Below are 26754 nucleotides of genomic sequence, written 5' to 3'. Positions count from 1 at the left end.
TTTCGGTTTATTTTCTTTTTATGAACCAGATTTGCGTTAGCTCTGTAGGAAACTTGAGCTATTGTCGTTGACTTTCATTAAAATTTAAACAATACATGTAACATATTCCAAGTGGAATCATTAGTGGAATCTGGCAAGCAGCTAATTGAACCAGATTATTCGTTTATTCTCTTAAATACTGATTGATTTCAGTTAAGTCACCAATTGTTAAAGACTTTAGTGTATGTAGATTTCGAACGCAATGAAAAATTATATTCAGCAAAAATAAAACACTAGGCAATGCTTGGATTAAAACCCTGTATAAATATTAAACTATTTGCAGTACTAACACAGTCAGTAGAACACTTCATGTATTCAATTCCAAGAGCTATACATCAATAATTTTATGCTCTAGCTCGCCCCAAACATTGCTCTTCTCGGGAGCTTTTTGCAGCGGAGACGGCTCCTTCTGCAGTTCTGTCAAGAATCCTCCAATCGCTTGATAGTACCTGAAACAGAGAAATATTACCAATTATGTACTTAAAAGATCTCTCGGTGAGTCACACCCGTCTACTATCCATGTATCGTTGTGGGAGCCGCCCGGAAACTCCAGCAGGCGCTTCAGCTCGCTGCCGCATTTGGCATACAAGGCGCGCATCATGCGCGGTGGCACTAAGTTGTCAGCAAGGCCCGATATAAATAAAAATGGCACCGAGCACTTGCCTATCTTTCTAATGGACTGGTACTGAAATGATTGGAAAATTATTAAAGTGCCACCAAAGAACACCGCACCTCTTTTACCTTGTTCTTAAACATTAGATTTGGTATGTACTTCACAGAAGGATGCACCAGCTCCACTGCCATTTCTGGTATGCTGCTGAAAGTGTTCTCAACGATGGCACACATAACCTTCTGGCCGTAGACCGTGTCGGCAGCTACGTCAATTACCACAGCTCCGCCCAGAGATCGCCCGAAAAGGATTAGCTGTGAGTGGTCAAGGTCGTGGCGGGTATATAGGTAATCGATGGCGGCCCGCGCATCGGTGACAAGGCCGCGTTCCGTTGGCACACCAGTGGACAAGCCGTAGCCTCGGTATTCCACCATAAGAATATTGCAGTGCAAATGGTGATAAATGCCCCACACCTACAAAGATTGAAGGGTTAAAGCACTGCATCGTGGTATCTCTTTGAGAATTTCTACAAACATTTTGCATTCTATGGCCCATGTTTCCGGCGTTACCGTGGAAGTAAATCAGCGTTGGCACTGACTTACTTCGCTCCTCCGGCTGGGTGATCCAGAACGCATGCAACGTCACCCCGTCAGGCGTCTTGATGCTAACTGTGATGTGGTGCAGGTTATGCATGCTGGGGATCGGAATGTAGATTCGCGAATTTGCGGGCAGATCCGGGTGGTAAAGCAACAGGTCTTGTGCATAGTAACATATCACTGCAAAAGGGAATTCTTTTTTAGACTCATTAACCCATTTAATAATATTAACTTGACGTACAAAGTAGAACAAAAGCGAAGACGGCGAACGTCATATATCCCCCGTAGAAATAGTAGAATATGAAGGTTAGTAGAAATGCAGCGAGAATTCCCACGCCGACTCCCCTCGACTTGGGCAGAGCTATGCCCACTTCCTTCATGGTCGTCTCTCGTCCAGCTGATCTACATGTCCAGCCTAAACTCACAACGAAAAACAAAATCCAATCCAAAGTAATAACAACTAGGTAACTGCGGAGGAGGAGGTGCAACAAAAACAAATTAGTGTTGCCCGATAACAGTTGTGAAATCCCGCCAAATAGTAATCGATATTTTCTGAGCCCACGCAATCACGGTCATACTAAATTTCGAAACATAATTTTTAATTTTAAACACTATGTTTTTTTACTTTAACATTTCGAATATTTTCAATTGGTTGGGGCTCCTTTTAAGGGGTGCTGGACTTTAGTTAATGAGAAGTTAACAGAAAACAATGGACCTATTCGAACGTTTTACAAAAAAGGTCGTTTTAAAAAGAAATAATATTATTATGAACATTTTTTTAATGAGTTTTTCAGACATTGTTGTTTCAAAATCTTTAAATAAAAGATTTAAAATTATTCTTCTTTAAAGTTGCCACTTATTTTCATCCGCTTATTAGAGATGGCAAAGCTGAATATACCAGGGCTGCAATAGAGGTAGCTCTGGCTGAAGAGATGGCACTAAAAACAAAATGGCGTATTTTTTATTACAAGAAGAAGAAGAAGTCGAAGACGACGTGAACATCTTTTGTGTGCCGAAAAAGTGCATTTAAAAACAAGTGGCCAACGGGAAAATCGTAAACATTTGCCAGCGATTGTGTACAAGTGTTTTGCCCGTATTTAATGAGCGCTACAAGGCAACTGGGAGTGCTACCACGACAATATAATGAGCCAGGTGAGTAGGCCTTGAAAAAGCTGTGAATGTCGAAAGTCGGTGTGTGTGAAAAAAGTCGAAAAAACTATGAATTTCTTTCATCATTTGAAACCAGGCGATTCACATCAGTTATGTCAAAGTCGTCGTGTGAGTATGAACTAAAATCCAGTGCTCGAAACGACACACACGTTCCGTATTGTGGGCGTGGCTGCTCAGCCCCGAAGTCCGCGGGAGTCTCGGTGCGAGACACCCGCACTCTGCTGGCTGATGGGGCGACTGCGAATGAGTTGGCCTGGCGAATCAAAGGATTTATCCGATAAATGGACCTTGTTTCACACATCTAATGATGGCATTCAACTCTCCAGGCTCTAATGTGGCTGTCAGTGTTGATTTTTTGGAAATCGGTTGGGTACCCATTTTCGCAAAATCCCGTCAAATTCAGCCTTTTCGGTTTGTTTTCCTCTTCTGTGGCTCCAAAAATCCTTAAAAATGCCTGGATTTCATCGTTTTCTAGTGCTATTTGAAAATTTTCACCCGTTACGTAATCAGAAATCCAAAGGTAAAAATTTTTCATTGACGAATTTTGGACAGATTTGCTGGGTTTTTCGGCCACCAAATAGACGCCGGTACCTGGATTATTCTTGTACTACTCGGTTTTTCTATTAAAAATTAATTAAAATATTTTCCTTAAATATTTTATCATTTTTTTCGTTAAATCAGCCAAGTTTTTGCCATTTAAACCGCAAATTACAGTGCCAGGATTGAAAATGCATCCGTTTTCGAGGTGTTTCTTAGTTCCGGTTGAATCTCTATGGAAATCGGCTGCTCCATCAGACGCTTTATCCCTCTAGGGGCTATTAGACAAAGAGAATTCTTCACTATTCTTTTATTCTTAAGAACTATGCTTCAAATCCCATAAATGTTTCCTTTCTTTCATGGCCAGGCACTCAATGAATCCGCGAATAGTGTTGGCTCAGACGAACAAGATGATAATCGGGACGAAGCCAATCTCAGTGAAAACAGTGGCAGCGGAAGCGGGAGTGGCTCATCCGGATCTGACTCGGATTCGGACAGCTCCTCTGCAAACTCTAGTGATGCCTCCACGGATCAGGAAGCCAAGTCAACGGCGACGGCCGGCTTTCCGCCAACGGCAGCTGCAGCGCAAGCAGACAGCAAAACAAATGGATTCACAGACGATCAGGACAGCTCGAGTGCTGGTTCGAGTGGCAGCGATTCGGAATCGGAGACTGAGGCACAGCCTGAGGCACAGAGCAACAGCAAATCGAACGAGAGCGTCGACAGAAGCTCCTCGCGAACGGGGAACGATGACGACGACGATGAGGCTGGGCAGCAGCCTGCAACCAGCGAACCCTCTGCCGATGAAGCCAGTGATAGTTCCGCCAAAGTCTCTTCCACGTCCAGCAGCAGCAGCGTAAGTCGGGATTTGATGGTTTGATGGACAATACCACTTGATATCGAGACTTTTTTTCGACAGGAGGACGATGAAGAGGATTACAGACCAAAACGTACACGCCAGGCTCGTAAGCCGCCAACCGCAGCCGACAAGACGAGGCGTCCTCCAGCTCCCAAGAAGAAAAAGAAAACGTGAGATTTTAGGGCTTTCGTTTTCCACATTTGTTTTCTGAACGCAATTGTTTCATTTGCCAGCTGGGACTCGGACGAAAGTGACGAGAGCGAGGAGAGTGACGAGGACACATCCGCCACCAGCAAACGCAAGCCTGCAGCCGCATCCGCCAGGAACAAGGCAGCTCAACAGCAGCAACGACGCAGGATAAAGTCCTTCAGCTCCGAGGACAGTGATGACGATGATGCCAGCAAACGGTAACGCATATATATATCATTTACCATCATTATCTTCTAATCGGGGGTTTGATTTGGAGCAGATGTGCTACTAGACGCACCGCCGCTGCCGTTAGCTACAAGGAGGCATCCGAGGATGAGGCTACCGACTCTGAAGACCTGCTTGACTTTGAATATGACGAGAGTCAAGCCGCTGCCTCTGCTGCCGCCGCCGAGGAGGAGGAGAAGTGCGAAACCATCGAGCGCATCCTGGCTCAGCGGATGGGCAAGAAGGGATGCACCGGAAACCAGACGACGATCTACGCCATCGAGGAGAACGGATTTGATCCGAACGCTGGATACGGGGAGCAGCAGAACCCTGAGAATGATGGCAACACGGAGTGCCACTTCCTGATAAAATGGAAGGGCTGGTCGTACATTCACAACACGTGGGAGTCCGAGAGCACTCTGCGCGAGATGAAGGCCAAGGGCATGAAGAAGCTGGACAATTTCATCAAGAAGGAGCAGGATCTGTCCTACTGGCGTCGGTACGCTGGGCCCGAGGACATCGACTACTTCGAGTGCCAGCTCGAGCTGCAGCAAGAGCTGCTCAAGTCATACAACAACGTGGACCGCATCATCGCCAAGGGCTCCAAACCCGATGACGGAACCGAGGAATACCTGTGCAAGTGGCAGTCGCTGCCCTACGCGGAGTCCACATGGGAGGACGCCGCTCTGGTGATGCGCAAGTGGCAGCGCTGTGCGGAACAGTTCAGCGAGCGCGAATGCTCAAAGTGTACACCCTCGCGCCACTGTCGGGTTCTCAAGTACCGACCGAAGTTCTCGCGGCTGAAAAACCAACCAGAGTTTTTGGCTGCCGGCCTGACCCTGAGGGACTATCAGATGGACGGCCTCAACTGGCTGCTGCACTCGTGGTGCAAGGAGAACTCGGTCATATTGGCCGACGAGATGGGCCTGGGCAAGACCATCCAGACGATCTGCTTCTTGTACGCACTGTTCAAGGTCCACCATCTGTACGGGCCGTTCCTCTGCGTGGTGCCGCTGAGTACGATGACCGCTTGGCAGCGCGAGTTCGCTCTGTGGGCGCCGGACTTGAATGTGGTCACCTACCTGGGCGACATCAAGTCCCGCGAGCTAATCCAGCAGTACGAATGGCAGTTCGAGGGCTCCAAGCGCCTCAAGTTCAACTGCATTCTCACCACCTACGAAATCGTTCTGAAGGACAAGCAGTTCCTTGGCACCCTGCAGTGGGCAGCGCTGCTGGTGGACGAGGCGCATCGCCTGAAGAACGACGACTCGTTGCTGTACAAATCCCTCAAGGAGTTCGACACCAACCACCGGTTGCTGATCACGGGCACACCGCTGCAGAACTCCCTGAAGGAGCTGTGGGCGTTGCTGCACTTCATCATGCCCGAGAAGTTCGACACCTGGGAGAACTTCGAGGTGCAGCACGGCAACGCGGAGGACAAGGGCTACACGCGTCTGCACCAGCAGCTGGAGCCGTACATTCTGCGCCGGGTGAAGAAGGACGTGGAGAAGTCGCTGCCGGCCAAGGTGGAGCAGATTCTGCGCGTGGAGATGACCTCGCTGCAGAAGCAGTACTACAAGTGGATCCTCACCAAGAACTTTGACGCCCTTCGCAAGGGCAAGCGCGGCAGCACCTCCACCTTCCTCAACATAGTCATTGAGCTGAAGAAGTGCTGCAACCACGCGGCGCTCATTCGGCCCTCGGAGTTCGAGTTGATGGGCCTGCAGCAGGATGAGGCGCTGCAGACGTTGCTTAAGGGATCCGGCAAGCTGGTGCTGTTGGACAAGCTGCTGTGCCGCCTGAAGGAGACGGGCCATCGGGTCCTCATATTTTCCCAGATGGTGCGCATGCTGGACGTCCTGGCGGACTACTTGCAGAAGCGCCACTTCCCCTTCCAGCGCCTCGACGGCAGTATTAAGGGAGAAATGAGGCGACAGGCCCTGGACCACTTCAACGCCGAGGGCAGCCAGGACTTTTGCTTCTTGCTCTCGACCAGGGCTGGAGGACTGGGCATTAACCTGGCCACAGCCGACACGGTGATCATATTCGACTCGGACTGGAATCCGCAGAACGATCTGCAGGCGCAGGCCAGAGCCCATCGCATCGGGCAGAAGAATCAAGTGAACATCTATCGCTTGGTCACCGCCCGATCCGTGGAGGAGCAGATTGTGGAGCGTGCCAAGCAGAAAATGGTTCTCGACCACCTCGTCATCCAGCGAATGGACACCACGGGTCGAACTGTGCTGGACAAGAGCGGCAACGGGCACTCCTCCAACTCGAATCCCTTCAACAAGGACGACTTGTCCGCCATTCTGAAGTTCGGCGCCGAGGAGCTGTTCAAGGATGAGCAGGAGCACGATGACGAACTGGTCTGCGACATCGACGAGATCCTGCGAAGGGCAGAGACCCGCAACGAGGACCCCGAAATGCCGGGCGATGACCTGCTGTCCGCCTTCAAGGTGGCCAGCATAGCCGCCTTCGAGGAGGAGCCAAGCGAGTCGGCCGCCAAACAGGAGCAGAACGCTGGCGACGAGGAGGACGACAGCAAGGACTGGGATGACATTATTCCGGAGGGCTATCGCAAGGTCATCGAGGACCAGGAGAGAGCCAAGGAGATGGAAGACCTCTACCTTCCGCCCCGCAGGAAGACTGCGGCCGCCAACCAGGCCGATGGAAAGCGGGGTGCCGGAAAGGGTAAGGGCAAGCAGCAAGCGAACGACTCCGCCGATTCCGATTATGAAGTGGGCTCGGAGGGCAGCGGCGACGACGGACGCCCTCGAAAACGGGGACGACCCGCCATGAAGGAGAAGATAACTGGTTTCACGGACGCCGAGCTGAGGCGCTTCATCCGCAGCTATAAGAAGTTTCCGGCTCCGTTGCACCGGCTGGAGGCCATCGCCTGCGATGCTGAGCTCCAGGAGAAGCCGCTGGCAGAGCTGAAACGACTGGGCGAGATGCTGCACGACCGCTGCGTCCAGTTCCTGGACGAACACAAGGAGGAAGAGAACAAGACTTCGACGGTGGATGAGACACCGGGCGCCAAGCAGCGCCGGGCCCGCGCCACCTTCTCGGTGAAGCTGGGGGGCGTCTCTTTCAACGCCAAAAAGCTGTTAGCTTCCGAGCAGGAGCTGCAGCCACTGAACGAGATCATGCCTAACGCGGCCGAGGAGCGTCAGAACTGGACCTTCAACATCAAGACTCGGGCTCCGGTCTTCGACGTGGAATGGGGCGCCGAGGAGGACACCAAGCTGCTGTGCGGTATATACCAGTACGGCATTGGCTCCTGGGAGCAAATGAAGCTGGATCCCGCGCTCAAGCTCACGGACAAGATCCTCCTCAACGACACACGCAAGCCACAAGCGAAGCAGCTCCAGACGAGAGCCGAGTACCTGCTAAAGATCATCAAGAAGAATGTGGAGCTCACGAAGGGGGGGCAGCGGCGCCAACGTCGTCCTCGAACCTCCAAGGCCGTCGAGAGCAAAGCTGCCACTCAGCATGGAGCCAGTTCTAATGTGGAGAGCAAACCGCATGAAGGCGAGGAGGCTGCGGTGGCCACCGAGAGCAGTGCCAGCCAAGCGGATCAGTCCGCCGCATCGCCGCACAATGCTTCCACCGCTGAGCCGTCCAGCGGGCCCGCCAAGAAGGCCAAGAGGGCTAAGGCCCGGACTAAGAAGACGAGCGCTTCGGACAACAACGGCAACAAGCCCATGCACTTCACGGCCAACAACGAGCCCCGAGCCCTGGAGGTGTTGGGCGACTTGGATCCCAGCATTTTCAACGAGTGCAAGGAGAAGATGCGGCCCGTCAAGAAGGCCCTGAAGGCTCTCGACCAGCCGGACTTGAATTTGTCGGAGCAGGACCAGATGCAGCACACCAAGGACTGCCTGCTGCAAATTGGCCGGCAGATCGACGTGTGCCTGCAGCCATACAGCGATTCGGAGAAGAAGGAGTGGCGCAGCAATCTGTGGTACTTTGTGTCCAAGTTCACAGAGCTGGACGCAAAGCGTCTCTTCAAAATCTACAAGCACGCCCTCAAGCAGGAGACGGGCGAGGGGAAGGGAAAAGCCAAGGATGGAGTCAAGGATGCGGCGGGTAGTCCGAACAAATCCAAACGAAATGGGCTTCCGACTGACAAGGAGAAGGACAAGGAGCGGGACAAGGGCGCCGGCAAAAAGAAGAAAAAGGACAAAGAACGAAGCGGCCAGTCGCGGTTCTCGGAGCCTGGCGGCACTCTTCCCTCTGGACGCTTTGCGAACGACTCGCCGCTGAAGAGGAAACGGGACGAGAACGATGCGGATGCCAGCAGTGCCATAGCGGGGATTCCCGGCGGAGGCATTAGCGACCAACTGAAGTCGATGTCGTTCAAGCGTCTCAATACAGAGCGCCACGAGGATCGAAAGAAGCACCAAAGGGGGGACTACTTCGCGGGTGGAAGTGGCGCGCCTCCGGGAACTGGTGGCTCCTACGAGGGCAGCGGCAGCAGTAACTCCCGACGCCAAGGCCTCAACTCGCCCTCCACACCCAACAGTCGTAGTGGTCGTGCTGGTTACGAGCCACCGCCTGCCCCCTCCGGCTACACGCCAGAGTCCGAGCGGTGGCACGCCCGGGAACGGTAACCAGATACACTCCAGTATGTCATTCGGGCTTCCTAACCGCTTTCTTCTGTTCCAGGTACAGCCTCGACTATAAACGGGATAGGTACGACCCAGGTTATCCCCGAAGTGGGGGTGCTTCCGGTGGGTATCATCGCGATCATCGTGAACGAGATCGCGACCGACGCCCAGATAAACGTAGGTGAGTTCACGTCCAGTATACTATATCCCCCGTACCATCAACCATTTCGAAATAATGCATAAATTATTATTTTAGATATCCTTCCGCCCACCTGCCACCGCATGCCTACTCAAACCATTACCTGCCGCCCTACTATATGCCGAATGGAGTCGTACCAGGCTTGCCGCCACCGCCACCTGGATATCGCAGTGATCCCCGGGGCTATCCGGTTATGCCGCGCGACTATCCGGCTGACTACAGACGCAGTGACTACGAGCGACGCACGCAGACGTGAGGTGCCGGCACCCGATCTAGAACCTGAGTTGTACATAAAATCCCTAGACCTAAGGAATCGAACCAGCATACAATACGTTCATTGTAGCTCGTAGATGATCTGTACAAGAAATACCTAGCAGCTAGTATAGGCTACATTAAATTATGTGACACATCCGATCGCACAGCAAGCACTGTATCATTGAGCATGGAGCGCTACTACTTAGTTAGTCCTACTGTGTGTATAAGTCAAAGGCTTTAACGATCGTTATTGCAAATCATTATTTTTGTACCATTTATCTGTATATCTGTATGCAGCAGGCAGGTTATTGATGGGAGCTGTTAGTAGCCACGACGCGAATGCGAACGTCGTCTAAAAGCTTTTAAACAAAGATCAACCAATTCTCACTATTTATATATTAAGATACATAGATTTGTAAACACATATAAGCAATGGAGCCCAATTGGGGGGGTCCAGGCAGTCGCAGCAGACTATGGATTTGTTTTATGTCTAATTTGCATTCAAACTTTTATAAACATTTAGAAATAAACAGCGAATGAATCGGAAATGTGTAATTTAGTTAAATTTAAAGATATTAATATTAACGGTATAATAACATAAAGTGCGTTGTAGTTGACGTCAAATCTATTATATCAATAAATTATAAATTATATTCGATTAAAATTGATACAGTTGACAGTAAACTTGGTCATCTTCTTACAATGAACGGTGGAATATGGTAAGTTTAGGTTTAATATTTTAGTCTGGAACTAATGTTAATGTTTAAATCCTTACATTTTGACCGCCCTTGACGATATCGATTGTCTTATCGATATTTTGCACTGTAAATTTGGAACCAGCTGAACGAACTATGTAAGTGACTAGTTCCGGTTCAGGAATTCGCGCCCTGTTATTCAACTAAAATGTAGTAACAGAGGGACTGTACATCAATTTTTTTTAAAATCGGCCCATCAAAATTTAAATTTAATTAAATGCATTTTAATGAAAATTTTAAGAATTATTTATGGTTCTATAAGCAAAGCGCTAATGGTGCAAGAATTGCTAATGTTGCAGTACTGGTACGTCAAATATGAATTTTTTTGCTTCCTAAATTAAATACATTTATAGAAAATTAATAAAATACACTTTAGGAACCAACAACCAAACCCTATTATTTAATCCAATTGGAAAATATTCGAATTAGAGTAAATCTTTACATTTCCCAAATTTAAAATCTTACACATCTCCCAAAGAGAGCGCCTTTTCTAAAACCAAAGACAGACTTGGAACTAGAAACTGGTTTGAATGGCTAGCCCGACGCACCAGCGTTATCAGAAACACAAACAGCATGTGGCAGTCCAAGTGCCTTATCACCGGCATGCCACAGTAGATAGTTTTATCAATAGTTCTCGTTTATTGAAATTTCTCATCTCTCTTAGGTGGTCAGTATAGGCGCCTCCACGTGTAAACTGGCACGGCGAATACAAAATTGTTAAATGTGTGTCTTTACAAATTAATAAGAATATAGTGGTGGTGGATGTACGATTTGGAGTGTGGGACTTTGGGACTTAGCAGAACTTCCATCGGTTGCCGCACTCGTTGCACATGACAAAGGTGGTCATCGGCTCGTCCGCGGATCTGGTCTGCAGTTGGTTGTAGGTGCAGTTGCGCTTCTTGCACTTGCCGCACTTAAGGAGATCTGTCTTGGTGCCCTGCACGGTGGCCAACTGGGCATCGTTAATGGCCTCCTTGACAAACTTTTCCCGGAGCTTCTTCATCTCGTCGCTGGCCATCTCCTCGGGCGTCATCTTGGCTAGTTGCTTGGCAGACACGGCGCCGCACATGAAGTTCCCGCGCAGGCCAGGATTCTTAAGATCCTTTAAATTGGCCACACGCGACCTGATGCGGTTCTTGTACTTCATGTCAGTGTTCTTGAACTCGGCGTAAATGGCGTCCTCCAGCTCGGCCGCCATCTCCTCGGGCTCGGCACATCCTTCGGGAACCTCGCCAATCTTTAGGGCATTGGTGAGCATTTCTCGGCACTTAAGGCGCACTGCATCCGTCATTCCCCCAGATGGGAACGATGTCTGTGACGACGATGGCCTCTTCTCCTCGCGCTTGTCCTTTGAAGAACTGCTGCTACTGCTGGATTTGTCCTTGCTGGAGGACGATTTACTGGCGGTGGATGAGGTTTTTGAGGCGCTGCTGCTGTTGGAGGCGCCCTCCTTGCTGGCCGAGCTATTATTCGGCGTCGTTGGCGCCGGACTGGCCAGAAACCGCTTCCAGTTCTTGATCAGCGTCTTGGCCAGCGCTATGACCTCTTCGTCCTTGCTGCTCTTTCTCAGTTCGTTAACAGTCATGCCAATCCGTGTCTTGGTCAGTATTTCCAGGTTGATGCTCAGCGTTTGCAGTGTCTTCAGCAGATCCAATGCCTGATCTTGTCCCTAGAATAGAACAATTTTAGTTTAAACAGTTACAGTGCAGAGTCTTTACTGTGTTCCAACTCACTGTCCCGTCGCTTGAGGTCGATATTTTGCTCATCTTCTTCTGAATCCGGAACACTTCGTCCTCCACGCTCATTTTGTCCGCCAGAAACTGCCGGGAAGGAACCAAAGAACAGAGGTTAGGTTAGCAGCCAACTGCCTTTTTCCGAGGTCCCATATGCTGTGCCATGTCACGGGCCTTTGGTAAAAGTATACGATAATTACCTTGTTTCGCTCCTATAAACGTTGTGGTGATTTTTTCGTGTAATTTTATGTTACCGCACTACTTGGAAGACAGTGTGGATTCTTTGGCGGCACCCCTTGGACGGCAAAATCAGCTTTATGTTAGAAATTAATAATCCTCAGTTCTTATAAAGAAATATAAGTTTATTTCAGGCCTGGTTTATAACTGCGAATGCCTAGATTTTTATTAGTTTCTAAATGTATCCCACAGAAGTTGTTTATATTTTCTTTCTGTATTCGCAGAACGTGCGGGGGAGTGACCGTCTTTCACTAAAATTCATCGATATATTTCGACGTTGGCGTTGCACATCACTGAAATACTTTAGAGTTTTTTTAGCCTTTTTTAGAGATGGAAAACTGCTTGAAAATGGTAGGCGCCAAAAATTTAACCGATAAACTATGTACAAATTTGCAGAAACTAACCAATTTAAGTTATATGTGTGTTTGTTTAAAATATTTTAAAACGCAAAATATTGCATACATTTAAAGCGTACCATTTCTATTTGGTAGCGACTTACAATCGAAAAATTTAGCACGCGAGCTGTTCATATACGGTTCTCACTGTTAATGCTCGTCTCAGGAAATATATTTTTTTTTTATGAATTAAAAACCAATTTCAATACTGTTTTCATTAATTTTTTTTAAAACAAACTTCATTTTTCTAAATGATTTTAAACCGGTTATGTGGGACCGTTCCGCTCTAAAATAGAAACGCCAAGTTTATTTTGCCATAAGCCAAATGTTCTCACTTGGTCCCATTAAACAACCTTCTGCTCACTTCCGGTCCCGCCGGCGAAGAAGCTTCAAAGAAGTGCAGTGAAAAAGTTAAATTTTGGTGAAATACTTTAATATTTTATTCAACTAACTTATCAGGTGAGTTTTATATATGTTTTTCTCAAGCTTTTTCAATAAATCATGCCTAAATAAGGTTTTAAAGTAAAAATCATTTTGTGTGCAAATTAAAATTTTTCGCTTTCCATTTCTTTTTTGTGCGGCTTTTAACATTAAATTCCATTACAAAGCATTAAAAAAATCTACCTTTTTAAAACTGAATACTACAAAATTCAAAAGAAATTCGATTATACGGTAATTTTTCAACCCAATATTCGCATAAAAAAGCCATGATCGGTCTTGTCTTTTTCCAATGGCAGTAATTCATTTCGGGGAAGAAAATCATGAAATGAATCTTTTGCTACTACTTTTTCTCTTATTCTCTTTTAGTTGTAAAAAGTTCAAAGAATCGAAATAACCAATGAAAAAGTGATTAGTCCAAAGTCCCTAAGATTTTCATTGAGATCGTCGGCAATACCAAATAAAATTTCCTTTTAGTATAAAAGAGAGAAACCCCAAAATTATTCCAAAGAACTTTCGAGTATTTTCATTAACTTTTTTTCCTTTTTGTACGTATTTTCGTTTGCTTATGTGAAAAAAAGCCTTAAAACGTGCACTTTGCAAGTAACATTCTTTGATTCTTCAATTCCTTCATTACACCCATCTTCCAAATAAGAAAATTTTCATACAAATGTCAAGTAATCTACACACACACACATTCTCCAAGTTCTTTCTTACACTCTTATTCGCATGGCGTCTTTTTCTCGCCTCTGTTTTCGTGCTTCATTTACCGTTAGTTCGTAGAGTTGCCAGAGCTTGATTTTGCAATAACAGTGTCACTGGAGCTTAACAGAGTCCTTTACAGAGCTGTTGGAGAATCGGCAACCCTGACTGACATTTGACATGCGCCTTTGGCTTCATAAATTCTTTCATTTTCTCCTGTGATCTGTCCCAGTCAACAGCTCTTGAAAAAAAAACTAAAAAAGCTATCAGTGAAAAGTTTAATTATAAAAAAGTGAATTGTGCAAGCTGAACCGAGCCATTGGCAAGTAAACTATTAAAAGCTTTATCTTTTTTACCAAAGAACTTAAAAACTTGGTACGTGTTTTAAATTAAAAGTTTTATGAAAGAATTCTTAAATCCAATTCCGTGATACATTTTTGCAAATCATTCAGTCGGTTTGTTCTGCCTCTCTCGTGTTTGCCTTAATTCTTTTTATTCGCGGATTAAATTGAAATTGTTCTTGAAAACCATTGCTAATTACAATTTCAGTGCTTAATTCAGAGTTCTCCAATTCTTTTTCGTCTTATTCCTTTTTATTCGTGCTTTTTTATACTTTGAAAGATTTTCATAAGCTAAAATTAAAGACAATTTTCTTGGCCAAAGGTAATTGAAGCGTTTTAGCTTTTTCATTTTCGTAGCACGATTCCGCGTGTCACGCGTCCATACTACGCATGCGTAACTAGGCTAGGTTTTCCTTCACAAATTTCTTCCTCCTTACACCCTTTCCTCCTTCCTCCTTTATTCTCATTCAAGCTTTAGGACTTGCAGATTTTTCTCTTTTTTCTCAAAACCATATGCAGCCTTTCCGTTTCTGCTTTTTTATTATCTGTTTGTGCTTTTGTTCTTTCTGTTATTGTTTTTTCGCCTTTTCACCGATTCCATGCCATTCATCGCTAGAATTTTAAAGTTTTTCCTTCTGTCCATTATTCTTCTTCTTTTACCAATTTTTTCCTGTTTGAGCATTGGAACTTCTAGATCTTTCCCATTTCCCCATTTCCCCAAATTCCATTTTCGCTTTCTTTTTGTTCAAGCATTGGGGCTACTTCTAGATGTTTAGAAGTAGTTTCTTTTGTTCTTTTAGCCCAAAAGCAACTAAAGCAAATTTCTTTCAATTTTTTATATTTGTTTTTAATGATTTCCCCCCTTTTCACTTATTTCTCATAATTTTCCCAGTTCCATTCGTCGTTGCAGTGAAAGGCTATTTAGATTCTGCTCTTACCAATTCCTTCCGGTCCATTTTCCTTTTCATTCAGGATAATTTTTTCTAACGACAGCAACTTAAGCATTTCCTTACTTTTTCAATCGCTCATAATAATTTCCCCTGTTTCATTTCCGTACGTTCCGCGTCCGTATTCCGCATGCGTGTCTAGACGCGTTGCAGTCGACGGCCATTGAAAGGCAGTAGACGCAACTACTTTTTATTCTGTCGACTTTTCACCAAATCCTTCTAATTCAGGCACTGGAACTTCCAGATCTTTCTTTTCGCCCAAAAGAAACTTGTGCGTTCGCTCCATCTTTTCATACATTTATTGTGATTTTTCCCCTCTGTTTGCTTCTCATAAGTTTACGTTTCAATTCCGTTTATTCCGCTTCCGCACTGCGCATGCGTGACTAGACACGTTGCAGTAGGCAGCCACTGCCACTCTGTTCCCTCTTTACCAATTCCTTCCCCTTCAAGCATTAGACTCGGAGACTTTCCTTTTTTTGTTTATTTTATCAAATTAATTTTCATTTTTACGTTTAAACGAGTTCTCAACACGGTTTGCTGTTGAATGGTTTGTTCTTTGGGTCAAAATACATTATTTCAAAAATGTCGTATATTTTGTTCATCTAAGTGCTTTCTCCTACGTTTCTGTTTCTCTTTCTGTTTATGTTTCTGGATTCATTTCATTTACGTTTTTCTTTCTTGATCTGCTGCTTGAGTTCTTCGATTTCTGTCATAAAATTGTTCTTGGTTTTCTCGTGTGTGTGAGTGTCTATCCCTATCATTGATTTTTTCGGTTTATGTACGAATATATATATATCTCATATATAATTTATACAATCTCTAATTGTAGAAGAAGAACAATTTTACAGGGATCTTGTGTGTTAGCATAGTAGGATTATAGGATTTTGTTTCCGTCTTGACTTGAAAGCGCTCTCCAACTGTTGGTGGAATTTTAAATCTACTTATTAAGGTTTATATTTGCTCCAATGGTTATTCAATATATAATTAATTTTTGTTTCTGTTTATTTCTTTAATAATGCTTAAAGTAATATTGTTTTGTTTTTTTGTATTTCAGTGTGTGTTTTTTTTCAGTTAGGTTTTTTTTATATTTAAAAGTAGTATATATGATGCATAGGTTTGCTTTATAATTATTAAATTTAAAAGTTAAATCGTAGAATTTGCATCAAGAAACACAATTACAAAGGTTTTAACACTTACTATTCTTTCAGTTTTTCATATTTTTTGTTTTTTTTGTTTTGTATTTTTCCAACTACTGAGTTAAATATTTGTCCATTTAGTTTTGCTTTATTTTAAATAAAAGTTAACATAGTAAAAATAAAAGCTTACAACTTCGAGGAGAATCTCTCCGAAAATGTAAATATTAACAGAACAAAAATAATATGAGTAATGAAAATGCTTTACTGTTCTCTCGATGAAAACTATTGTATTATTATATATTGAGGGACTTGCTTCCTGCGGTCGGTCAAGCCGTGATGTTCCATATCATAATTTGCCGGTTTAGCGACTTACTAATTGTGATTTGATTATTAGGATGAGTTAAGTGAGTGTGTGTGATAACATAAAAAAACAACTTTCAATTGCATTGGCTTTTGGTTAATGCAATAAAACAATTTAAATATCCGCTCTAGCCATTCGGGGAATTCCAAGAACCAAAATTCCCAATGAGGAGGATGTGTGTGTGTGTGTGCGAGTGTGTTGCATGCTAGTTTATACGAAGTCCCTGCTCTTGATCCTGATTTTAATGATAAAATCTGATTAGTCGGGCCACGCATAAACTAAAATTGCTTCCGTTTATGGGTATCTAATGTTTAAATTTATTAGCTTGGATGTTGGTATTTTTGTTGCTTTTGGCTTATATGGCGGCTACAATTGGATTTTTGTTTCGAAGGTTTCTTGTCTGTGATATATGTAATTTATAAGTTTTATTTTGGTAACCTGCTCTCCTCTGCCAGCGCTTCTGCCTCCTCCTCTTGCCTCCTCGCCCCGTTCAGTCACCAAAACATCAAGTTGAAGAACTCCTCCTTCACCTTCTCCTCCAGCCTAAACTTGGACTTAGGCCAGTGTGGGGAACTGGCGCTCATCGTTCACCTTGGGAGCAGCATTCTGTTGCCTATCGAAGCGCTTCGGTCCCGGGCCTCCACTGTTCTGGTTGTTGTTTCCGGGGCCGCGACGATCGACTGGCGGCCGGTTGTTGGGTGCAGCCGAAGCACCACCGCCATTGCCGCCCTCATTGTCCGCCCTGTTGTTGTATTGCTGTCCGGTGGAAGCACCGTCCCGTGGTCCGCCACGGTTGCCGCCCTCTCCGCGCGGTCCACCGCCAATGCCGCCGGGGCGCGGGCCGCCGCGTCCACCGCCACGACCTCCGAATCCGCCGGGTCCGCCGCGGCGACCGTCGTTAAAATTGAACTGGATGTCCAAGACGCGCTGCTGACGGCCGACGCGCTGTGGGTACATGGCAGGATCGTATTCAAGTTCCTCTTCGCTCTCGTTCTCCTTCTTCTTGTTGTTGGTCAGGACAATCATCTTCTTCCATTGCGAAGTGTCTTCACCTGGAGGGGAGTAATAGCGAGGGAGTTTTAAAAAAAAAGGTTTGGAAAAAAAAAAACATTGTAAACAAACCTTCTCCGGCTTTACGGATGTTAAAGGTTGGCTTGATGCGCTGTCCCTGCTGTGCCTTCCATTCGTCCAAGGTCAGCTCTTTGGTCTCCTCCTCGGCGGCCGCCTGCTGCTCCGTCTGTTGCTCATTGCCCGATTCGTCAGCCTTGTTGCCGCCCTCGGCATTGTTCACACTGGTCTCGCTTTCGTTCTTGTTAACGTCATCGATGGCCTCCTTGACCGATCCCCAGTTGTGGGCACCAGCTCCGTCGCGCTTGTCCACAGCCTTGACACCTGTATATGTAAATTCATTAAGTTAATAATTGCTCAACTTTTCTTGATTCTAATTTGATTCTAATTATTTTAATTATTTCAGCTGCACTAGCGCGCAAACCAACTACTAGAAGACCCTGTAGTGCGATAAGTAAGTTGTACCAGACTATAGTTTCTGTTTAAATATTAAAACAATTATGTTTTTCAGGCAAACGACGAATCTTTTTCATTTAAAGGTATGTGGAACTGAAGATTCTGATGATAGGAACCTCAAGGAAGGATATCTGTAACTATAATCGATAAGGGTTCCCATCTATCCCTAATTAGGTCAACTAGTTACGAGTAACCTTGCCCAATGGCTCTCTTCTGTCAAATTAGCGACCCTCGAACACCGACAGATAAGCCGACCAGTCATGTGCTGTAATCAGATTTAGGGGCGAGCTGTTTTCACCACCCCATTGGCTTCTATGCCTTCCATAGAATGGGCCTCCTACAGACCAAACCAAACCGACCGCGTTGCGTTAGACTAGAATGGTGGGACTAGACGGGAAAATGCCGCCAAGAGGAGGCACAAACTATTTATAACACATTTCTCTCTTCAGATTTGTGCTGTGCCGTACTGCTTCTTCGGCTGTTGCTACCGATTGCCATGCTTCAGCATTTTAGATTTTAATTTTGGATATTCCAAAACCGAAGTGTGAAGAGTGGGACGCAGATCGCAGAGCGGGGTGGGAGAAAACTACTAGGTATATGTACAGATTTTAGCTGCCAGCCATTAGTATTGATTTTGGACGATCCACCACGTGAGCGGGGGACTATGCGGGGGCTTATTCTTCTTATCTACTCCCAGCTTTAGGTTATCAAACAGGAGTTGAGACTATCAAAGGCTATATACTTTCAGTTTCTATTCAATAAACGTGTAATCTAAGGTGCTATCTGGATAATTAGTTTCGTGAGTAGGCTTTCCTCCTCGTCTTGGCCACCGCCTCGCTGTTTCGTTGTCATGGAAAGGCTGTTTCTGTTAATTTTTCGTTTGGGTGGGCGGGCTGTCGCCCTGTCCGTTTGTGGTTATGTCTGCCCCAACCGCCCTCTGATAGTTCTATTAGATGGTCGTGGTACTCACCGGTTCTGTCTGATCCTGACTGGCGATCGAATTCCCGCTTCCTGTTCTGGCCATCGTAGTTGCGATTCTGGCGCTGGGGCCGATCGCCGCCAGCACCGCCTGGGCCGCCACCCTGGTTGCCGCGGTACGGACGCGACTGCTGGCCATCGGGTGCTCCTCCTCCGTTTTCGCGGACATTGCGACGGTTGTTGCGTTGCTCGCGTGTCTCGGCATTGCCGTTCTGCTGACGGAAGTTTACGCTGCGCTGCTGCTGCTGTCCCTGGCCCTGTCCCTGTCCTTGTCCTTGTCCCTGTCCCTGTCCTTGACCGCTACCAAATTCACGTGTTCGGTTGGCACCACCGCCCGGCCGAGGAGCGCCCTGTTTGTTGTTTTGGTTGTTGAACTGCTGCTTCTCGCCGTTGGCTGCAAACTTCTTGCCATCGTTCTTGTTCAGCGCATTCGGTTTGTTTTCCTTCTCGGCCTGGTTGGGCTTCTTGGGATTGGGTCCTCCGGCAGCGTTGGCCGCCTTGGGCACTTTGGCGGCGGTCTTGGCGCCACCCGATGCAGCACCACCCGCAGCACTCGGCTGCTTCTTCTTGCCAGCTGCGGCTGCTGCTGCCGTTGCTGCGGCCGTCGGCGCCACAAGATTATCTAATGGATCGCTGACATCGTCGTCCATGAACAAGAGCTCATAACGATTTTTACCGGCGCTGTCCATGCTGTGAGGTGTGTGGTTCTGCTTGGTAGGCTTGCTGCTACTGCTGCTGCTGCTGCTGTTTCCTGCAAAAGAATTTTACACAATTCCTGAATTGATTGATTTTCCTTTCTCGCTCGCTCGCCTCACACCACCCCTTCTCGGGGCAATCACAGTTGACTTTTCAAACGCTCACAATCCCCCAAAATGTGTTAAATTTTGGGTTTTTTACAAGTTATCTTGTTAGCGAATCGAGTAACTTAATTTTTGGCATTTAAATTGCGCCTTTTCGAGGGATTTTTCTTACTTTTCCGCTGGCTGTTGTTGGCTGGCTGCTCTCTAACCTTAATTTTCTGCGTTTCTTCTTCGCCTCGCTGCTAGTATTACCTACCACCACAGGCGCAGGCCAAGGCACACGCACATGGCCCAACTCACGCACACAGGGGCGCCAAGCCAGCGGCCCACATGTGTTCTTGGTATACATAGAAAAACAGAGACTCACGTTTTTGGCCGCGTCCCGATGCGAACGGCAAATGGGTGTTGGACAAGGTCCCACTGGTTGCCCCAACGTCTGTGTTTAGCGGCCTCTGTTCGTAGCCTCTACTTGGTACTGATTTTGAATATCATCTCATGACATTAGTGGGAGGAAGGCTGAAATGGCAATAAATGGGGTCATTATTATGAAAGCTTGGCATTCTATTGAGGTGGCTGGCTAAGGAATTGAGTTTAAAGAACTAGTCTTTAAGAGGCTTTTTTGTTGGCGCCAAGTTTGAATTTTCGAGAAATAATCATCCTTTCTATTATATAGCCTACGTAATTACTCCGAACCATGTCTGACTGGGAGGAAGAGGTGCGTATCCTTGATATTTTAACAAGACTGCCCATTAATATGTTGAATGATTCCAGCCCTCTGCACCAACCGGCGGCCGCAGCAGCGGTGGAGGTGATTGGGAGGACAAGCCCAAGGGCAAGCCGGAAAAGGATGCATCCGCTTGGAGTGATGACGACGACCAAGGCAAGAGCGGGGGTGGCGCACGCAACGGTGGCGACGGCGACGGCGGGTATCGCCGAGGCGGTGGTGATCGCCGTGGCGGCGGAGACGAGGATGGTGAAGGAAATGGCTACCGCGGAGGTCGCCGCGAAGGAGGCGGAGGCGGCGGCTATCGTGGACGTCGGGATGACGACGACGGTAAGTGGAAGTGGTGGACAATGAATCTATTCGGCTCGATCTCCATGGCTGGAAAGGGTTCAAATTAAGATAGGATGTTCATTAAAGGGCTAGAGTATGCTAATATTTTGTTATTTAGTTTATCGTCTTGTCATGTAGTTTGTTCTCTTTTTTCGTTATTTTCTTTTCCTTTTTTTTGGTAATTGGTGGCCACCTTAGTTGTGGAAACACCGCCACTCCCTAATAGCTGGGACAGGGATGTGGTGGCCGCCTTCATCGATCAGGTCGACCTGAGCAAGTACAAGTCCGTGGAGCAGTTGCGGGAGCTTCGCCAATATATTTTCATCGCCTTCAGGAACCTGGTTCACGAAGGTTGGACCGCCCTGCAGCAACTCGAGAAGGAAACCCGAGATAAGGAGTTGAAGCAAATGCGCGAAACGGCCGCAAAAATGGACAGTTTTATTTTGGAAATCGATAACCTACTCAACAACGTGGAAGATCCGCCGGAACCAGCAGGGGAATGCGCTTTGGCGCAGTGGCAGAGGGGAGTCAATGAGTTGCATGAGAACTTGGACGAAGAGTTGTTCGCAGTTCCCAGCACCCCGCCATCAAAGCGAAGGGCCAGCAGGCGAAGAGCCATCACGGACGAGGGTCGCACATCCCGTGAACCAAATGCAAGCCATCGACGCGAAGTAAATGATTCCCGCGAGGATTCATTCATCAGAAAAGTAAAGGAGATGTATATGAACGCCTTAGATAGGTCCAGGGATAGCCTTGGGGGCGACAGTGACAGTGACGACGAGACACTTCCATCGGAAGCGCCTCGGCCGACCTATGTGCCTTCCTCCAGAAATCGGACCATTCTAAACGAAGATTATATGATTCTACGCGACTGTCGGTTGCTCAGGTATCCAAACATGCAAGAATATCGCAGAGGAATGCCTTGGCCCGATGTAACTCCTCAGTCGTGGTTACTTTGTCCGAGGCCACGGGGCTACGGGATTCGCAAATCACTCAAGCTGCGCCCAGAAGAGCACCAGGTGCGAAGAGCACCAGTTGCCCCTGTGGATCAACACCTGGAGAGCAATGTCCATGTCAGCGGTACGGTTCACATGCCGCGACAGCAGCAATCGCAGAACCAGGAGTTCCTCGAAGGTGTCTCCACCAATCAGCTAGACTCTTTCCGGGACGAGGACATGGTCCTGTCGTCCAGTCGGGTTCTCAGTCAGAGTGCCATGCGTGCGTCCTCCACGCCGCTGCGACGCATCAACGAACACAATAGGTACTTACTCCACAATATGTATACTAACCCGGCATTCCAAACTAACACCTTACCATGTACGGGCGCCCTGGAGTTGCTCCGGAGTCAGTCGGCAGTTAATTGAAGAACTCGAACATTGAAAGCTTACGAAAACATTTAACAAAACATGTTCGTGTTTTTTTGTGGAAAGAAATAAAATATTATTTGTCAAGACTTATAGATTCCAAAGCTACTATTTAACTTGAAAATGTTTCCAGACGACTGCTAACATCTTACTAACATATTAAATACATATACATACATGCCCAAAGACTAATGCGAACCCACATGTTCGTCCACAGACGGTCCTTTTTCCCCAGCACCATCGATAGCCCCGATCACCAGTTGTCGCTGCCAGATGGGTCGTTAGGTGCCCCACCCCTGCCGGCCGAGTTTCCATTAGTATCTGATGCGGAGGGCAGTACTTTGGTGTTACCGGCGGATACCGAGGAAACAGCGCTCGTGGATCCTCCCTCAGTGCTGCGGTCTCGCGTTGGAGTTACTCCCTCATCCGTTTCGTCCTTCCAACCCCTGCTTCCGGCGATCCATGAGGAGCAGCGGCTAGAGTTAAATTCTGGCTTTTCAGATACCATAAGGGAACTAAGATCTACTGCCGCTGCTTCGGTGGCTCCAGAACCAGAGCCTGCCAGCGTCAGCCGGGACTGGGCTAGTATATTTCGGACACGGGAGGAGGTTATGAACTACAATGAAGGATCGGCACCGGCCAACCCAAGACAAAGAAGGCGCCGGGTTCGTAGGCCTCGAGGAGCACGACCACCTCCAAGACCCACCACGCCAGAGCTTGTGGTACCGCCGGAGGTGGCGCAAAGCAATCATAATGTGACGACCAACTTCTTGGCGGATTTACTAGAACAAGCATCCGAAATGGAGAAGGAGCTCCGAATGGAGTTCGGTCCGGAAGCTCAAGTAACTCAAGCAGAGCCAGAAGCTGTTAGAAAATCGGCAGACGAATCTCATCAGAAGGACAAGTCGGTCAACGAAATATTCCCTCCAGCTGCGCCTACTGATGTCTTAAGCTCCACTGCCCTAACCTCTGATGGGGCTCCTCCACCTAAAGAATCCACAACTCTCAACAATACTTCCGAAATACTAACCTCCATGAATATCTCAAATATATCTCACGCCATTATTGATCCTCCGACACTGCCCCCGATAGTGGAAGCCCCGTCTTTGGACGAAACCCCTTGTCTGCCAAGTACAAGCGAAAAGGCCGTGGTGACCAGCGTGGAGATAATACAGCCACCCATTAATGTTGACCCATCACAGATCCTCCACCAAATAAACCAATCAGATGGTGTGTCAGATATACCCATACCCACTGCTGAAAGGGCGACAGGTGTAACGTTGAGTGACCGTCGCAAACTGGTGTATAACGAAGCCATGGAGTGCTACGCCTATGTGGTGAAGCACATTGATCTTTTCTCGCTGATTATTCGCCAGAAAAAGGAGCTGTGTGATCAGAGCGGCACAGACTCCAATGGCAAAGATTCGAAAAAAAAGTACATCTCCACACCCTCCACCAAGTTCTACAACACGCAGGTCATTTTCAATGTGCCAGCCAGAAGAACACAAATAGTATCCGGCATAATGATCGGTCTGGTAACCCAGCCCTCGATGGATATCCAAAAAGCTCCATTTGTCAAAAGTCGAATGGATGCGGCTATAACCTTTCGATACTTACTCGACCTTAAAGCCAAAAATTTCATCAATCTAAGCGCCGATGGTCGCTTGTTTTCACTTCGCTAGCTTACTTCTTTTCATAAATTCTATTAAGATATTAAAATTAAGCATTAAAGTTAGAGGTTATTTCATAAGTATTGTTAGTTCCATTGGTTTGTACCACTAGGATAAATCCCTAGGGGGTTTTTAATTATTTTTCTGATTATATTACTGATAATAGTGGTCTTCTAAATGTTTTGGTGTAAGTTTCGTCTAAACTATTTGTTTAATATTCGTATCAACCATTTATGAAATAGGAGAAGAGTCTCGTGGTGGTCGCGGAGGATTCCGTGGTGAACGCGGAGGAGAACGTGGTGAACGCGGAGGAGAACGTGGGGGCCGTGGAGAAGGCGGCAACTACGAGAGACGTCGCCGCAACGATGACGATGTTAACAACAACAACGAGTATGGAGATGATGGCGAGAAGAAGCGCGAATTTTACATTCCGCCTGAGCCCACCAATGACGAGAATGAGATTTTCAGTAGCGGCATTACTTCCGGTATAAATTTCTCCAAATACGACAACATTCCCGTGAAGGTTGGTCCCAAACTCTGCCCCTCATAGGTCAAATTTAAAATATTTGTCCACCAACAGGTTAGCGGAGAGGATGTGCCCAAGCCCATCAAGAAGTTCGAGGAAGCCGGCCTCCGAACCATAGTGACTGAAAATGTCATCAAGTCTGGCTACAAGGTGCCGACTCCAATTCAGAAGGTCTCTATTCCGGTTATCAACGAGGGACGCGACCTGATGGCCTGCGCCCAGACTGGGTCTGGCAAGACGGCTGCGTTTTTGCTGCCGATATTGAGCAAGTTGCTGGAGGAACCCCAGGACCTTGAGATTGGAAAGCCCCAGGCTATCGTGGTGTCGCCCACTCGCGAGCTGGCGATCCAGATCTTCAGTGAGGCCCGAAAATTTGGATTTGAGTCGTACCTCAAGATCAGTATCGTGTACGGAGGCACCTCGTTCAAGCATCAGAACGAGTGCATCACTAAGGGCTGCCATGTGCTGATCGCCACCCCCGGGCGTCTCTTGGATTTCGTTGATCGCACCTTTATCACATTTGAGGACGTGCGTTTCGTTGTTCTGGATGAGGCCGATCGCATGCTGGACATGGGTTTTTCGGATAGTATGCGTAAAATCATGACGCACAGCACCATGCGATCTGAGCATCAGACCCTCATGTTCTCGGCCACTTTCCCGGAGGAGATCCAGCGCCTGGCCGGCGAATTCCTCAACAACTATGTGTTTGTCACCATTGGCGTGGTAGGAGGTGCGTGCTCGGATGTCACTCAGACCGTCTACGAAGTTAACAAGTTCAACAAGCGTTCCAAGCTAATGGTGGGTTTAATCTCTGGATGATTTTGTGCTCATTTTATGCTTATATTGCTTATGTTTGTAGGAAATTCTACGAGAAGACGCCAACGGCACAATTGTGTTCGTTGAAACCAAGCGCGGTGCCGACTTCTTAGCTTCCTTCTTGTCCGAAACCGAGTTCCCGACGACTTCAATTCACGGCGATCGTCTCCAGAGTCAGCGCGAGCAGGCCTTGCGCGACTTCAGGACTGGCAAGATGAAGGTCTTGATTGCTACCTCGGTGGCCGCTCGTGGCTTAGGTTGGTTACTATTATTATTCCCAGATTACTTTCATTAATCCTCCATTAATCCTCCGCAGATATCAAAAATGTAAAGCATGTGGTTAACTTCGATATGCCCAACAACATTGCCGACTACGTACACCGCATTGGACGCACTGGCCGAGTGGGAAACAACGGCCGCGCCACCTCCTTCTTTGATCCCGACCAAGACCGATCCCTGGCATCTGACTTGATTGCCACGTTAGAGGGGTCGGGGCAAGAAGTTCCCGAGTTCCTCCGCCAGATGGGAGGTGGCGGCGGTGGCGGTTACTTGGAGTCGAAGTTTGGTGGCCTGGACGTTCGTGGTGGTGGTGTAAGTAGAAATACCTTCTCTTGTATGATAGCGCTGATACTAACAAAGACTTCCAATCTCAGGGCAAGAACTACTCGACTACTGCTAACGAGGACGAGCAGGACTGGGACTAAGGGGTTTAAGTTAATACTTGAACTTAACCATCGAATTTTGACTAGGATGACCTAGTGGTTTAAGTTAGATATCTTAAGGAGTATATATATATTGAATATATACAGCAGTTACTCAACCATTACCAACATATTACCATTTTTAAACACATTGTACGAAGTTTAAAAATAATAGAATAAACCGAGAGATACTCACAATGGCATAAGTGCCTGAAAAAAATGATCGATTTTTATTTTAAATTAATTTATGTGTAGCAAAGAGCTTTATGAAATAGATACTCCCGTTTAAGCCACGATGGTGCCCGGTATAATCATATGTTTGTTCTTATGTACTCATCCTTCGTGTTTCATTGTTTGTTGTTTGTCTTTCTGTCAGCTCTCGCGCTCTCCGTTCGAATCCAAGCCGGCTTTTTGAATGTATGGTTGCCTCGCCCTGCCAGTGCGATTCCCTCCCACCGAAAAGCCAGTGCCATCCGGCGACCACCGAATGCGTCGTGCCTCTCTCTCTGCCTTTGCTGTCTTTGCAGTGTACAAAATCAATAACTGAGTAACTCACCACGAATCTGGCTGCTCTTTGTGTTGGGTATTTGGCTCCCACGGCAAAGTGAAAGACTTTCAGTCTCTGACGGCATTTCCTAGCGCGCAAACACTTTCTTTCTTCGACGGCTACACCCCAGTTCACATTTCCACAGCAAAATAAATAAATATATTTAACAGTTTTGAAATAAAACTAACCACGGAAGTGTACCTCGGCCCACTAACGGCAATTCCAGCCCAAAAGTATGCTATCGAAAGTAGCGACTTGCAGTTCTTTGTGTTAAAAAAAATAAATTCCTAGTGTTATTTCGGCGATTGTTTAACCTAAATGCAAGAAGCGATTATGAAATAAGAAAAGCATTTCAGCTTTTTTTTTTATTTGTTGGTTTTGCAAAAAACTTTCAAAAGGTTTTAATTTTAGTTTGCTGATGGCTGGCTTGGCTGGTA

At 46.8% G+C, this 26754-nt stretch overlaps 6 protein-coding genes across 10 annotated transcripts; 3 read left to right on the top strand and 3 right to left on the bottom strand.

Moving 5' to 3' along the window:
• Positions 1–98: 98 nt before the first annotated feature.
• On the bottom strand, positions 99–1748 carry Bem46 (abhydrolase domain containing 13-like protein Bem46). Its single transcript, XM_017243510.3, has 5 exons — positions 1487–1748; positions 1184–1425; positions 781–1122; positions 546–724; positions 99–488 (listed from the first exon to the last, which is right to left on the bottom strand). The coding sequence occupies exons 1-5, from the start codon at positions 1623–1625 to the stop codon at positions 368–370; spliced, it is 1023 nt and encodes a 340-aa protein (XP_017098999.1). The 5' UTR covers positions 1626–1748; the 3' UTR covers positions 99–367.
• Positions 1749–2195: 447 nt separating this feature from the next.
• Chd1 (chromodomain-helicase-DNA-binding protein 1) lies at positions 2196–9956 on the top strand. Of its 2 annotated transcripts, none has more exons than XM_017243615.3 (7): positions 2196–2397; positions 3320–3808; positions 3872–3981; positions 4045–4218; positions 4281–8837; positions 8897–9019; positions 9095–9956. In XM_017243615.3, exons 1-7 carry the CDS (start codon positions 2389–2391, stop codon positions 9291–9293), a joined length of 5661 nt encoding a protein of 1886 aa, XP_017099104.2. In that variant the 5' UTR covers positions 2196–2388; the 3' UTR covers positions 9294–9956. The 2 variants fall into 2 exon arrangements, with proteins under 2 accessions (XP_017099104.2, XP_070132816.1); XM_070276715.1 differs by lacking the exon at positions 2196–2397 and adding an exon at positions 2449–2523.
• A 707-nt stretch (positions 9957–10663) lies between these two features.
• TfIIS (RNA polymerase II elongation factor) lies at positions 10664–12278 on the bottom strand. Its single transcript, XM_017243326.3, has 3 exons — positions 11981–12278; positions 11781–11867; positions 10664–11716 (listed from the first exon to the last, which is right to left on the bottom strand). Exons 2-3 carry the CDS (start codon positions 11850–11852, stop codon positions 10841–10843), a joined length of 948 nt encoding a protein of 315 aa, XP_017098815.1. The 5' UTR covers positions 11853–11867; positions 11981–12278; the 3' UTR covers positions 10664–10840.
• Positions 12279–12733: 455 nt separating this feature from the next.
• vas (ATP-dependent RNA helicase vasa) lies at positions 12734–25982 on the top strand. Of its 2 annotated transcripts, none has more exons than XM_043212639.2 (10): positions 12734–12871; positions 17812–17859; positions 17917–17944; positions 20313–20354; positions 20411–20693; positions 23970–24250; positions 24308–25051; positions 25113–25326; positions 25386–25660; positions 25723–25982. In XM_043212639.2, exons 4-10 carry the CDS (start codon positions 20334–20336, stop codon positions 25771–25773), a joined length of 1869 nt encoding a protein of 622 aa, XP_043068574.1. In that variant the 5' UTR covers positions 12734–12871; positions 17812–17859; positions 17917–17944; positions 20313–20333; the 3' UTR covers positions 25774–25982. The 2 variants fall into 2 exon arrangements, with proteins under 2 accessions (XP_043068574.1, XP_070132746.1); XM_070276645.1 differs by lacking the exon at positions 12734–12871 and adding an exon at positions 13809–13927.
• Positions 15307–22164, bottom strand: vig (vasa intronic gene). 3 transcript variants are annotated; one of them, XM_070276646.1, is made up of 5 exons: positions 22008–22164; positions 20007–20155; positions 18832–19590; positions 17460–17729; positions 15307–17389 (listed from the first exon to the last, which is right to left on the bottom strand). In XM_070276646.1, exons 3-5 carry the CDS (start codon positions 19526–19528, stop codon positions 16893–16895), a joined length of 1464 nt encoding a protein of 487 aa, XP_070132747.1. In that variant the 5' UTR covers positions 19529–19590; positions 20007–20155; positions 22008–22164; the 3' UTR covers positions 15307–16892. The 3 variants fall into 3 exon arrangements, with proteins under 3 accessions (XP_070132747.1, XP_070132749.1, XP_070132748.1); XM_070276648.1 differs by having other exon boundaries at positions 21983–22132; XM_070276647.1 differs by lacking the exons at positions 20007–20155; positions 22008–22164 and adding an exon at positions 19812–19970.
• solo (sisters on the loose) lies at positions 20845–23957 on the top strand. Its single transcript, XM_070276643.1, has 2 exons — positions 20845–21954; positions 22275–23957. The coding sequence occupies exons 1-2, from the start codon at positions 21101–21103 to the stop codon at positions 23737–23739; spliced, it is 2319 nt and encodes a 772-aa protein (XP_070132744.1). The 5' UTR covers positions 20845–21100; the 3' UTR covers positions 23740–23957.
• Positions 25983–26754: the final 772 nt, after the last annotated feature.

Source organism: Drosophila bipectinata, chromosome 2L, assembly GCF_030179905.1.
Source record: "Drosophila bipectinata strain 14024-0381.07 chromosome 2L, DbipHiC1v2, whole genome shotgun sequence".
In the NCBI taxonomy this organism is placed as follows: Eukaryota; Metazoa; Arthropoda; class Insecta; order Diptera; family Drosophilidae; genus Drosophila; species Drosophila bipectinata.
The sequence above is the reverse complement of the archived record's forward strand: the minus strand, read 5'-3'. Positions and strand labels throughout refer to the sequence as shown.

Excerpts from the sequence above, each read along its gene's own strand:
- Bem46 (XM_017243510.3), bottom strand. The coding sequence starts at position 1,625 with ATGAAGGAAGTGGGCATAGCTCTGCCCAAGTCGAGGGGAGTCGGCGTG. Across the intron at positions 1,426-1,486 it reads CTTCGCTTTTGTTCTACTTT|TGATATGTTACTATGCACAA; the intron begins GTACGTCAAGTT and ends TCCCTTTTGCAG. Across the intron at positions 489-545 it reads GATACATGGATAGTAGACGG|GTACTATCAAGCGATTGGAG; the intron begins GTGTGACTCACC and ends TCTCTGTTTCAG.
- Chd1 (XM_070276715.1), top strand. The coding sequence starts at position 2,464 with ATGAATTTCTTTCATCATTTGAAACCAGGCGATTCACATCAGTTATGT. Across the intron at positions 3,809-3,871 it reads CCACGTCCAGCAGCAGCAGC|GAGGACGATGAAGAGGATTA; the intron begins GTAAGTCGGGAT and ends TTTTTTCGACAG. Across the intron at positions 9,020-9,094 it reads CGACGCCCAGATAAACGTAG|ATATCCTTCCGCCCACCTGC; the intron begins GTGAGTTCACGT and ends TTATTATTTTAG.
- TfIIS (XM_017243326.3), bottom strand. The coding sequence starts at position 11,852 with ATGAGCGTGGAGGACGAAGTGTTCCGGATTCAGAAGAAGATGAGCAAA. Across the intron at positions 11,717-11,780 it reads CGACCTCAAGCGACGGGACA|GGACAAGATCAGGCATTGGA; the intron begins GTGAGTTGGAAC and ends GTTCTATTCTAG.
- vig (XM_070276646.1), bottom strand. The coding sequence starts at position 19,528 with ATGGACAGCGCCGGTAAAAATCGTTATGAGCTCTTGTTCATGGACGAC. Across the intron at positions 17,730-18,831 it reads GTCAGGATCAGACAGAACCG|GTGTCAAGGCTGTGGACAAG; the intron begins GTGAGTACCACG and ends TTACATATACAG. Across the intron at positions 17,390-17,459 it reads CATCCGTAAAGCCGGAGAAG|GTGAAGACACTTCGCAATGG; the intron begins GTTTGTTTACAA and ends ACTCCCCTCCAG.
- vas (XM_043212639.2), top strand. The coding sequence starts at position 20,334 with ATGTCTGACTGGGAGGAAGAG. Across the intron at positions 24,251-24,307 it reads ACGACAACATTCCCGTGAAG|GTTAGCGGAGAGGATGTGCC; the intron begins GTTGGTCCCAAA and ends GTCCACCAACAG. Across the intron at positions 25,327-25,385 it reads GGTGGCCGCTCGTGGCTTAG|ATATCAAAAATGTAAAGCAT; the intron begins GTTGGTTACTAT and ends AATCCTCCGCAG.
- solo (XM_070276643.1), top strand. The coding sequence starts at position 21,101 with ATGCGCGAAACGGCCGCAAAAATGGACAGTTTTATTTTGGAAATCGAT. Across the intron at positions 21,955-22,274 it reads CGCATCAACGAACACAATAG|ACGGTCCTTTTTCCCCAGCA; the intron begins GTACTTACTCCA and ends GTTCGTCCACAG.